Genomic DNA, 13,444 nt, shown 5'->3' with positions numbered 1-13,444 from the left:
TCACTAGGCCAAAAATTTCATCAGTGAGAGGGCAAGGCAATTTTTGTATCGCAAAGGGCACTTCTTATCAAAAACCTTCTTTATGTCTTTGCCAACCAAGGTTACGAAAACTATGGACAGCCAAATGCAAAACAAGAACAGTTAGCCACAAATATTATAGTGTTGATTTTGTAAGAAACAAAGCAACCTATCATACAAGGTAGTTTCTTTCAGAATAGAAAATATTGAGTTGGGTTCAAAGTTCCGTAAACACTATTGAATGTTTTACTAATATTCGGCCGTCAATGCAAACCAGTGCGGTTTGTGCGTCAATTATGGTGAGGTCTATTGAGCAGTTTATCTCTATTCTCCTGAAGCTTGTAGCATGCAAATTGAACAGTCAATATTCCTGAAAGATGTCCACATTAAACATTGTAGCGTTTTGAGGAGGTTCCCTGAGTGATGGATTCTCAGATTGTAGCAGTAGGTTTGAATAAATTATAGAATCGATCAGCGTGGCTCATCGGTCGTTTGCAGTTGGCTTCTTCATTTAGAAAGATAAATTGCGCAGGAGGGAGAGGGGGTAGGCGATGTAGCACTTTGTTGCGGACTGCATTAGGGAAATCAGGTACCGTTATAGAACCCTGAAATCAATGATGAACTTTATGTTCGGCTAAAAGGCAGCGCTCTTATTCAATATTAGCCTGAACGTTTAATGCCATACTTTGAGGCTCTATAATACACCAGAGTACCTTTGACCTTTTGGTTGGTGCCCACGGTGCACTTGATGCTCATGAGGTGCTGATGCTCAGGTACCAGCTAAATGTATAGTACACAATGTACATGTACATGCAATGTACGTACATCGATTAATATGGTGTTATTGAAATCAGAAATAAAGTATGTTTTTAGAAGCTTTTCTTGTTTACTCCCTTAAAATCTTAAACAAACTTTCTTGGGAGTGATGCAAGAAAGTTGTCCTTGAAATAGGATTTGTGTCTTTAACAACCGAGCAACAAACCCACACTCTGCTGATCAGAAACACCAGAGCTTGATTTCGGTGCCCTTAACAACTTGCTTGGCCACAAGACCCCATAAGATCTAAGGTGATACTTTTCAGACAAGGAAAGGGAAGATGGCAGCCCAGTTTGCTTTGGTTTTTGTAATGGCAAGGGCACCAAGGCATTTTCTCCATGGTAAAGGGCACTCTATGAGGAAATCGTTATTTCTACTGGAGCATTTCACGGGCAGTCCGCACCGTACCTAGGCAATGACCAAAGGGCATGCAGGCAATCCCCTTAGGTGCCTCCATGAAGTATCAGGTCTTAGATGAGTGAGTTTTTCAATATTCGGAATGAAAGAATTGGATGTGGGTGAGGAGTCTGATGAACCCCAAACTCTGATGAGTGCAAGGACCGTGTTATTAGACAGAGAGGAACTGATGCCTCCTCCCCAGTCATTAACATGTTCCTCTGTGTCCACGCTCCTACATCAAATTGACAAATTTACCTCAACCATCTAGAAGACAACCCCGCCCCACTCCCCTCAGGCAGGTAACGCTTCCGCATGAGATGGAGCCGGTCAGCTGAGAAAACGCTCAGCTGTAGAATAGAGGAAATACCAGATTGAGGAGCAGAGGGTTTGGAGTTTACACTTAGAGTTGATTGAGAGGGTGGGGATCATCAAAGAACATGGTCAAGGACGGGCTGGAATGAGAGAAACAAATAATCAAAGATGGAATGCTTCACATTGAACACCCAGCAGGGTGGATACATGCGCATTACAAGTCTTATTATTATTATTAGGTAGAACTAAGATGGATCTTTTCCAAACATACACGTAGCCTCCATTTTGTTTTTAGGGCTTTAACCTTAATATGTTGGTGTCAGTACGACGGGTTACCAGCTTCAAGTCATGTACTAATGTGAATATGTTTTGTTTGGGGCCGGTTTCCATCCTCGTTTCTACTCTGAACAGCAATCAGTTCCTGAGGATAGAAATGTGTCAGCAGAGCTGAATTCCCAGATGAGTGATAAATGTTCTCCACACGTACTTAAAGCCTCCGGCAAGTCAACGAGAAGAACAGAAAATGTTGTCCAATAAACTGGATTTATGATACATTTGAGTCTCATACATGAACAAATCCAATCTTCATGTCAGATTCTGTCGTGGACTGATCAATGTTTTGAGTTACAGTTTCTGAGAAATAAATAAATCTCTCTGTATTCCCCAACCCTTCAGAAGACAGACAAATAAAAAAGATGCTCAATAAAAGATGCCGACAGCTCTAATATAGGTAACCGAAATCCAGTTTTCCCTCTAAAGCCCCTTGGCGGTTTTGTTATAATGTAAACACGGCCGTCAAAGCAAAACAAGTTTCAGTTTCAGAAATGATACATCAGTAGCAAGACTCGGAATATTTATAACTTCTTCTCTTTTTTTCTGGAAACATAAACCCTCTGAAGCCCTTCAGGGCAAGGAAGGTAGTGAACTTTCTTTGTGCAGTACAGGGAGAAGCTGGTTAGAGAAACTGCACATTATTTTTATTTATTTTTACTGTCGGCTGTTTACTCATTAAGCATGTTAAGATTGTCTTTAGTTGTCGGAAGGGATTTCTCGGAGGATGATGTTTAGGATCGGAAATGAGTGAATGTTACTTGGAAAATTATCTTGTTGTCCGAAGATGTTTTGGGATGGGGAGGAGGAGGGATTGAGTGATAGTATGATTGTTTACCAGCCAACATTGTCTTGAGTTGTCGGAAGACATTTCTGGATGGAAGAATTAAGTGACTGAAGTGAGTGACTGTTTACTCGTCAAAGTTGTCTTGAGTTGTCGGAAGAAATTTCTGGATGGAAGAATTAAGTGATCTTGAAATAAAGGTTTGCCGTGACATCAAGTGTACCATACTTTACATATACACTGTTTGTAATGCGCTGTGATAATTCCAAAAAAATAACCCATGGTTTAGGCTAAACAACTTCGTGTTTGATCAAATAAAGCAAACATATTATTTTCCTGCGGTGGCCGTCGCAGGCTGAGGTCAGCCAACTTTACAGATTGTAATCAGCAAAGGACTCAGCTGATGAAGGAAACCTCTCCTCGGAGAGTGTGAATTAGTTTTCATTGATCTCCTCAGATTGTGTGAATTCTTTCCCAAGCCCCCCCCCCTTCTTACTCTGATGGGCAGATGCTTCCATTCTGCCATTCTTACCCCCAAGCCCTATCTATATTCACTTACACACATTCATCCAGCCATTTTTTTATTTAGTTTTCTTTATACCTATCCAAGTCTAATATACCTCGGGGTTACCGACACTTCGATGAGTCTCCACATAATCTGAAATGCAAATAGAGTTCTCATTGGATAGCCGATAGCCTGAGCTCTGCATATTTTTTAGCACATGAATGTTTTGTTTTCTTTCATGTCTTTTTTATGGTTAAAGAGTTTAAAGCTGTTCAGCATGAACATTTTCATGGAGCAGAAAACCTTTGCTTAGCACAGAAAATCTTTGCTTAGTGGAAACAGGTTATCAGCCAAAAAATTATAGCTGTAAACATGACTGGTGCCGTCCAGCTTGTTTACAAAGCAAATATATTAAGAGTTATTATTAAATTGGGTCTTACAGAGGCAATGGCCCAAGTAGACTTGAAATTCTCAGTACTCCACAAATTTGACCACAGCTGTGAAATCCATTATCATTACAGTATTGTAAATAAGGTTGTATCTTTTATTGTGAAACCTTTTAGCCGCGTTGTGGTACACACCTTATTATTTGGATGCAACATCAATTCCAAGAAGGAGGCTCAGATGAGGACCTGAAAGGATGAGGAGAATGGAGGAGCTTTTAGGATGATCCTACTGCTGGCTGGAACCGCAGTGATTGTTGCCCAAGGAGACCGGTCAGCTGGGTTTTTATTAGCTTTAAACTTGAGTTCTTTTTCTCTTCCTTTATTTTTTGCAAACAGAGTGGTGATCGGAAGCTGGCCCAGAGTGCACAGATGTATCATTACCAACACCAGAAACAGCAGATGATTGCCATGGAAAAGTAAGTCGGATAATTAGAGTAGTCTGTTGAAGGCTTTATTTGAGAAACTTTGACAATAGAACCCTTGCAAATGACAGACCCTTCCTTAATCGGCGCCCTCACCGAGGTCAATGTAGAACTACCATTGGCTAAGAGTCATGCCCTCACCGAGGTCAATGTAGAACTATCATTGGCTAAGAGTCATGCGCAGACCCTTCCTTAATCGGCGCCCTCACCGAGGTCAATGTAGACCTATCATTGGCTAAGAGTCATGCGCAGACCCTTCATTAATCAGCGCCCTCACCGAGGTCAATGTAGAACTATCATTGGCTAAGAGTCATGCCCTCACCGAGGTCAATGTAGACCTATCATTGGCTAAGAGTCATGCGCAGACCCTTCCTTAATCGGCGCCCTCACCGAGGTCAATGTAGAACTACCATTGGCTAAGAGTCATGCGCAGCACGTACACTTGTGCACGTTTTTTCTTGTTGGGCATTATGTGACCAAGTAAACGATATCGCTTACTTTTACCGTCAGAAGAGAGAATTCTGTAGGGATTTTTTTTATTGGAAATGAGAAGCTGATATGATGTTGAGGGGGGAAGTGTTTCTCGATATTTTTATAAGCTTGGAATTTCCTCTCGATTCCGGGGCTTCGTTAAAATCTATGAGTTCACATTTTGTAAACTCTGTTGGTATAAATCCCAGATCCATAGATGCCTCCACTGTTCATTTGTCTTTTCCTTTCCGGTGTCCGGTGACACCAAACCGGTGATCGTATCAAAGGGATAAAATGCTTACGTTGAGGGCCGTAACAATGTCATGCGGATCGTCAGCCTTTCACAGTGTCACTAATCCCTGAAGACTAAAGTTGAGCCATTACTGGTTTACATGGTTTACACAGTCGACTTGTTAAACAAACAACTAATATGGGTTATGATTTGTTTTTATACTCATACACCGATGTGCATTATAAGCACTGTATACTCGGTAATTTCCCGGAGTTCTGTGGAAAACAAAATTCAAAGGCAAATCACTCAGTGGGATTTGAACCCGCTAAGCAGAAATTGTTTAAGCGGTATTTCCTGCTTGTAAGCAGCTCTTTGAAATTGGGCCCCAAATTGGTTTTCTTGAAGGAAAAAAGAAGGAGTTTATTACATGTAGTTGAGAAAACCCCTGCCCCAAACTGGGGCAGAGAACTCTCCAGAGTAAAGCCACCTTTGAGGCAGCTCCACCTTCCAGAAGCCAAACAGAAATGCAACTGAGGGGGCAGGAGAGAGTGAGACTGCGACACTCGATCTGACACAATCACACAATCCACTCCGGTGCAGGGAATAATCAGGCGTCTGCTTGCAAACCACGGCGGCTAGGGGAAAGCTTCTGTATGCAAGTCGCGTTCTCTCATCGTAGCCTCGGGCTGAATCCAAGAAGTCAATTTATTCCCACCCCTCTTATATTTTGTTTCATTCCTGTTGACATTATCATGCGCTACCGAATGAAATGCCAGACTGATCGGAAACCTAAGGAAAAATCCATCCCAGATGTTTTGAAATCCTGTTTGAGGGGAAAGTCTGAACTATGTTTGAAAATTCAAAAGCCTGGCACGAATACTATTAAGACTCTCCTCTTCTACTTTTTCATTTTTGCAGTCAATACATTCTTCTGATCATGAAAAGAAGTTGAAATTGGGTTAAAATATTCACAGTCATCAATCATTTCCACCCCGACTGTCAACTTGGGAGTGAAACATTAAACTCATCCATGTGTCTATTTAAAGTGTTCTGTAACCCTACATGTTAGCGTGCTGTGTTGTATAGATGGTAAGCCATGTGAATTGACTAAACAACCAAACTTAATGTATTTCCTATGGAATGTGTTACTCGTCTACATGATGCAGGGTAGTGTAGTGCTTTTATTATTTTAAACCATTTCTAAGATGACAACATGATCTGTGCCCAATTTCATGAAGCTGTTTAGTACAACAGTGCTAAGCGCAGAAAAGTCTTGCTAAGTAGAAGTACATTAGCAGCCAAAATTACCTGTCAAGTGTCCTTGTGACTAGGTTAACTGCTGTCATTTTGCTAAGCAATTCCTTTTTTTTTAAACGGCTCTAAAAGAAAACAAATCTTGGGGCCTAATCTTCAAATTTATCAATGCTGAAAACACTGCAAAGAAAATGTCTTTGAGGAGCGGTATACAGTGTCTTTGAGGAGCGGTATACAGTGTCTAGTTTACATGTACATGTACATTGCCTTGTTTCATATTGTACACAGGAGAACTGCATTTACCATACTAAACCAATTGAACGATATTAAATGATATGACGTCAATGGTGTGAATGGGAGGTTTTACTGTGTACTACTAGGAATATGATATGAAGGTGCATTCACCACATAATATCCTTCATTTTTATTTATGGTCTTTCAAAGAACATTACAAATCCATTTGAATTGGTGAACAGTATAGTGTTGTTTTCTTTTACTGTACTTATTTGGGTTTTGTTTCTTTCTTTTTTTACAAGAATTAGAAAATAATATGTGAGTTTCAGGAAGTCACTGAATAAATTATGTTCCTTCTCAAAGGGTGGTTATTAGGATAAAAAACAATGTTTAATTTTGTAGTCTGAAAGCTTATTGATTATGAAGTTCATACTAGAATCACTTTTGTCAGTGAAATATTTCTCTCTAAAATGAAATCATATCAATTCAAGAAAACTTGATCAGAAAACCTCAGCTATTACGACAAAACTTAGGAACAATGTGCATCAAAAAATTTGACTAGAGTGGGATTAGAACCAGTGAACTCCGGATTAACGTGCTGGTGCTCTACCAACAGAGCTATCAAACCCCATGTTGGCGGTCTCCTTACGAGTCAATATCTTTGTTCAGAGCGCGATACAACTGTAAACTACCCAATAGCCAGGTATCATACCCAAGTTTACGCATTGAGATAACATGGCATTCATTGTATTAATCTTTCAGGAGGGAAAAGGGAGAGATGCAACATGATGCATCAGACTATGACTCAGAGGAAGAGAATGAAGATGGTGACCTCACGGTGTATGAATGTCCAGGACTTGCTCCGGTAAGATCCCTAACCCTAACCCTAACCCAAGTACTCAAGATGGGAACAAATAATACCATCCCAAAACCCTGTCATAATTTGTTTTTTGAAAGTATTTTCTGTGCCCTTTTTTTTATCCTTCATATTAAAGAAAGGACTTTTTGAACTTTCAGTTCTAGAATCAACTTCCAATAAAAAAGATTGGAAAGCAAAAAGGATGGGAAGAGGGAAAAAAGACTCCACTTCTTTTAATAAGATAAATGAAATTCCTGTCTTCCCCATTCATTTGTCAGGTGGGGATCGAGAACCCAGTCCACATACATGTAGTGCCACCGGCTTGATTTGAACCATGGTCCTATACTAGAGGTGGAGGGCAAGGAGTGCCACACGACCATTGATTAAACAATATTGAATGCCATAATAAAAATGTGTTTTCTATTTTTTTGTTTCTTGCAAACAGACGGGAGAGATGCAAGTGAAAAACCCCCTCTTCACTGAAGACAGGAATTCTGAGGCCGTCCCGGAACCCGAGGAGAAACAATAATGCTTGATGTCGACGTCACTCCAGAGCGATCATTCACTGCCAATGATAAAACACAAACACAGAGAGACCATCTGATTTATAATATAGACAAACCCACGTTGTTGAAAACACGTCACATTAGGGCTGATAGTAGGGGATGAACAAGTCAGTCAAAGGCAGTCTGGTGTCTGACCAGTCGAGCACTGAGTCCCCTTTTCTAGCCGGTGAAAAAGCAAACAACTTAGAGTGGTCAAATGTGGTACTTTGTTAAATGAACAAAAATTGTTTGAGCAAAAGGAAAACATTTGTCAACTAGTCCAGTTTGGACTCTTTTTCTCATCTCAGGCAAAGTTTGTAGATTTTTGTTGAGATTTAAGAAGATTGATGTCCTTTTTTAGAAAACAAAAATGGATTCAGTGGTTGTTTGGTCAAACTTGCGACTGCCTTATATCTCAGGTTAAATGAATTTGTTTAAACCTATGTGACGAAGAGAGGTCAGCCTGCGGCCATTTTTGTACGCTTTACCGTTGGATAGTCTGGTGCCGGAGATGTATGGACAGAATAGTCTGGTGCCGGACAGAATAGTCTGGTGCCGGAGATGTATGGACAGAATAGTCTGGTGCCGGACAGAATGGTCTAGTGCTGTGGAGTGTATGGACAGAAGAGTCTGGTGCTGGAGAAGTTTGGATGTAAATCAGAGTTTCTTTACCATGGAGGTTCTTGGCAACCCTACAATGATGGCCGCAGTAAGATGGAGAGAGTCCATTGCTGTCCAAGAAAAAAGACAAGTCACCAGGGACACTTTAGCAGAATTTATCAAAAGTCGCCCCTCACTTCACCTTTTTGCAAAATTCATTAAATAAATCTCTCCACGGATGGTCATTAATCACTCCAGTTTTCAGGATTTTTGTTTTCAGAACATGAATCAATAGAGTGAGCTTTCCTTTAAAGCTTTGAGAAAAAAGAAAACTACAAACTCGTTCTGATATTGAGTTTTAATTGACCCCCTTTTTGTTTCAAAAATCTTGAAATAAGCAAAAAACATTTGATCTCTGGCAACTATGTACTTAATTTATTGCATGTTTTCACCCGTACTGAAAGAAGAAAAGCGTTTTGTTTGATGTGATAAAAAGCACAAGTAATTTCCCTCAGAATGTACTAGACGAAGAAAAGAGCCATAACAATACTGAGAAACAACAGGCTGTTTATTTTAGATTAGTCATTTAAACTGTTAGTGAGTGCTGTATCACAACAACACAAGTATATTTGGGTGGTGACTATTCCATGTATATTTAGTTATTTAAAGATGAATACAAAATAATGTTGGTTTAGATTTGAGAAGGGGGGAGTAAACACTGCATGGTGTTTGCGGTTAAAGATAAACATTGTCGAGATCAAGAATATCTGGTGTTGGAAACAATAATATAGTACACATTCCATGATGTCAACATTTCCAAAATTCAATTTTCCAGGTTTTTTAAACAACAGTACTTGTTCATGCCTATCTTTTTAAAAATAGTACAAAGTGTTTTCTGTTATGTCAACCAGAGCTGGGTCATTTGTTCCCAGACAAAAAAGTCATAATTTTGAGACATTTTAGTACTTGTTTATTGTTAACATTCCAGCCAGCATGTCAATGCAGATGCTCAAATCTAAATTCCTGAAGTTGCTAAGCATGATAACATGGCTTACCACATTTCTTTGTCTGGATAACTCTGTACACAAAACAAACGGTTACTCACAAATAGAGTGCATTATATTTTGGCTCTGAGCTAATCAGTTTATCCATGTTTGTTGTTCAGCAATTACTATATTTTATGATAAATGGAGAAAGAATTGTTAGATTAATGATTACACGTTACCAACAATGGTTAAAATCTAAGTACTATGTGACGTCAAAGCATGTGTTGTACTATTAATTTACAAGGGGATAGAGAACAGGCTACGAGCTTGGCAAACCTGGTTCTCTTAAATGATGTATTTTTTTAATTTGTGTAAAACAGTATTCATGTTTAACAATAATATTTAAACAAAAACGGGCATACAACTTTACGTTAAGCCTCATGCGAATTTTTTTATTGATAACAGCTTTGACTAATCTCCCATGTTTCATTCCCTTTTTCAGGTTTTATTTATTCAATGATTGTATTCATTTTATGAGGGATATGGATAGGGGAAGGGTGAGAGAAGAATTTGAATGAGGCTTGACTGTTAGTGTGTGTAGATTGAAGTCAACTATGTGTGGTCTTGCTGTTTTTAGAAACACAAATAATCAAATAGTAGCTTTTTGCCAGCCGCTTCACTGCCATGCAAGTTTAGGTGTCATGATATTTTTTATTTCAACCATATACTTGAAATGTGCCACACCACGGCAGTGTCACCGCTACTAAAATAACCAACAAGTTATCGATGCACGGAGTATTTACACGTCAGTTAAGGCTCTATTGTTGCACAGTCGCTTTGAGTTTATAATTTACTTGTGATGAGCTTATAGCGAGTTTCTTTTGAGTTTCTGTGACTTGTGATGCACACATAGTTGACTTCGATAACCGTTTTAACTGGGCGATCCTCGTGTTTCGTCCGTCTTGTGCAATGTTATGTCGATAGGAAGTTGTGTCAAAAATTGAAGTTATTTTATTGTATTGTCAGTTGAAGAGTTTCCACCGTATGCTGTGATTATGTTTAATTGGAAGTTTGTAAGTTGATTTACATGTACCTGTTTGAGAATTGTTATGGCAGTCTTAGCCTTGGTTTTATTCTAAGTGAGAGCTACCAGGTACCAGTCGCAGGCAATGTCCTTCACATACTAATGGTTGGTAACCTAGTTCTGCTTAGCAAGGTATTCCACGCTAAGCAATTCAATCAGGTACATGTGAATCCACCATGACATAGCATATTTTATTCCATTTCTGTCTGTCTTTTACTTTAGAATTTATTTTTCAAAAAAACAAGAAAGAAGTATTTTTATCAGATGCTCTTTTTCTCTTATGGACATTCCTATCTTGGTTTGTTTTTTAGTTATTGAAAGGGTTTAGCTGCTTGGATATGAACAGGGGAAACTAAAAATGCTGTTTAAAGAAGACTAACTTCCTAGCTCGTAAATTTGAGATTAATAATTGAATAACTGTCAATACCAACATACAGGGATGTTTAAATGAATATATATTGTGTATAGATAAAAGTAGCATGTATATAATATATGTATTGATGGAAATCTAATGCAGTGATATTAGACCATAGACATTATAATATATGCATATTATTTTCATATTATTTGCATAATTATAATGCCACTGGCATCTTGTAATTTAAACTGTACATATTAGATGATGTCAGCACGATTGTGTATTGTAATTAAGTTATGTTTATTCTGAATAATCCAAATATCAAGAGTAGAGAGAAAAGAAACAATCCCAAAATCATTAATTTTTTTAGAGGTTTCTATAAATAATATGCAAATGAGCATATGATTTTTAAACATGGCGACTAATTGCGCTGGTTGAACAATATTGTTTTACTAATTCCTGATGAAATTTGAACACAATATTTTTTTAATGTGGCAATGTGGAGAAGTTTTATTTGCCAATGACTAGAATAATTCTTGCATAAGATTGATCATGAATAATTCATAAGCTGTTGAATAATTAATAATACTATTAATTCTTGTGACTTTTGTCATTAATGTCAAGTTTGGTGTAGAGGAGACTGTTAATACAGAAAGGGTGAATGACATCTAATACTTTACTTTTGGTTTCTACTTAAACAGACAAAAAAGTGCACAGGCACTGTACTTGTGCTTCCAGTCAATCCGGCGGAATAATTTGTGTTCAAATATACTTTTTCCTGCATGGTTAATAGATTTGGATCTAAGTAACGCCTTGAAATCTTTGTAAGTGAAATTTCTTAAGAATCCAAAGTTGGTTACAAGAATATGTTACCCTCCGAGATGAAAGTTAATCTCTTAATGTTGGCTTCACCGAGTGTTGATCACTTTAGCATGTATATTATTACACATTGAGGTTCTTGGCCCAGATTTATGAAGCTGTAAGCAAACAACTATTGGTAAGCTAAGCACAATTGGAGCAAGGGAACCACACTGTGTACTGACTGTGGCTGGTAGCCTGTGTTTGCTAGGCAGTTTTTATTCAAGCTGCTAAATCACAAGAAAGTGTTACTTAAATGAACAAGTGCAAGACCAACATCAGTTTTGAGACAGTCCAACTACCGTATCATGCATTTGCATGCATGTTCTTGAAACCTGCCCTGCTAAGCAAGGATTCTGTACTTGCTAAGCTAATTTCTATAGCCCCTTCACGTGTGGCGTATGGGCAGGTGCTTGCGGCTAAGTTATATTATTTTCTGTACAATTTATGGTGATGCTTTGGTGATGTGAGCTGAGCGTGTACTCTGTTTCCCATTCACCACTTCAATTGTTGATTAGTAGCAGGTGATTGTGACAATGAGATGGTAGATTACATCAAACCTCATCAAATTTGAAAACATCTACTCTGCATGCAATCAAAGAAGAGTCTTTTGTGTGAACAGAACACGCAGTCATACAGTCTAACATGGTATGCAGATGTCCAATCAGTTGCACAGAAGCTCGGTTGACTAGTTTGAGGTTTCTTCTAGTGTGGAGCCTATCCAAATCTCCATAGATTTTAATAGCCATTGAGATGGGTGCAGTACTTGATCAATATAAGACCAGGCCGTGTCCAAAGTGATCACTGGCCATAGTATCATATAATACGCAACTTTCCAAATAGCTGGCTCCCTGTCAATTTCTGCTTAGCATATCCATTCTTGCTTGTTCAATACAATTCTTACTTTTAAACAGCTTCGTGAAACTGAGCCTTAAGAATTTGGATACATCATTTACTGATATCAAAATATTGCAGTGTCAAACCATATTTCATACAGTTTCATACAGTGATCCCGTTTTATAAATCAAAAAGTGCTTAGGGCAGGTGGTAATTTGCTAATATGCTTAGCGTGTCAACCAGAAGACACTGAGCAAAACAGAAGTTGGCTTAGAAACAAGTTGGTAACCTGCCACAATGCATTGTCAAACATTGTGTCATGAAACCAGTTATGCTAAGTTAACATTCTGTTTAGCACAGATTGTTGTACACTTAGCTGTGGAAAAATCTCACAGGTTTGTGCCTAATCATGAATCCATCCCAATTAAAGACAAAATTGTGAGACCCTACAGTATCCCAGCTTGGTAAGACTTTATTCAAAAGGGATGGCCAATTAAAGTCTTGTGCCATTTTGACAAGCAACGCACAATCACTAAGTTGAATTTTGTACTTAACCGGATCGATGCTATATTGCTACAGCCTGTAGATACATGTATCAGTATGGAATCAATGTGCAATTAATAATGTAATAGTCATATAGAGCTGTATAAAGTAGCCTATAGACTACTTGCATGAAGGGGTGAAAGGTCAAACGGCTGCCATGTTGTTGGTGGGCAAGATTCCGATTGTCAATGAAAATGAGAATAAACCAGGATTTTCAAAATCTAACACAATGCCAAGTTAGAAAGTAACCTAGTCAATATTCTCTGCTTGTCCAACCAATATGGCGGTTGCTTTGACCTTTGACCTTGCTATAGCAAGTCGTTTGTTGTATAATTGTTACTATACTGTCTGAAGTGAGGAGAATTAACTGATAAAGCACGTGTATATGACATCATTGTCTCATTTGTCACTTCTTCCGTCCATGTTGAAGGTATTGAATAGCACTGCCAGCTAGCATGGTTTGATTATGTGACGTGAATATCTGTTAGACATGTGTATGCACAAGGTCACTACACACTACACTTGTAGTTTAATTATTTGCTCTTCACTTA

At 38.5% G+C, this 13,444-nt stretch overlaps 1 protein-coding gene across 2 annotated transcripts in view; it reads left to right on the top strand.

Annotated features, from left to right (window-relative positions):
- The window catches only part of LOC139948088 (neural proliferation differentiation and control protein 1-like), a 73,596-nt gene extending 60,314 nt beyond the window's left edge, over positions 1-13,282 (top strand). For both annotated transcript variants that reach the window (XM_071946118.1, XM_071946119.1), the window contains 3 exons: positions 3,947-4,026; positions 6,986-7,088; positions 7,528-13,282. In XM_071946118.1, coding sequence (XP_071802219.1) covers positions 3,947-4,026; positions 6,986-7,088; positions 7,528-7,611 — 267 coding nt within the window. In that variant the 3' untranslated portion in view covers positions 7,612-13,282. The remainder of the gene's footprint in view (positions 1-3,946; positions 4,027-6,985; positions 7,089-7,527) is intronic.
- The last annotated feature ends 162 nt before the right edge of the window (positions 13,283-13,444 follow it).

This window comes from Asterias amurensis, chromosome 15, assembly GCF_032118995.1.
Source record: "Asterias amurensis chromosome 15, ASM3211899v1".
Classification (NCBI taxonomy): Eukaryota; Metazoa; Echinodermata; class Asteroidea; order Forcipulatida; family Asteriidae; genus Asterias; species Asterias amurensis.
This window is presented reverse-complemented; position numbering and strand designations above follow the sequence as displayed.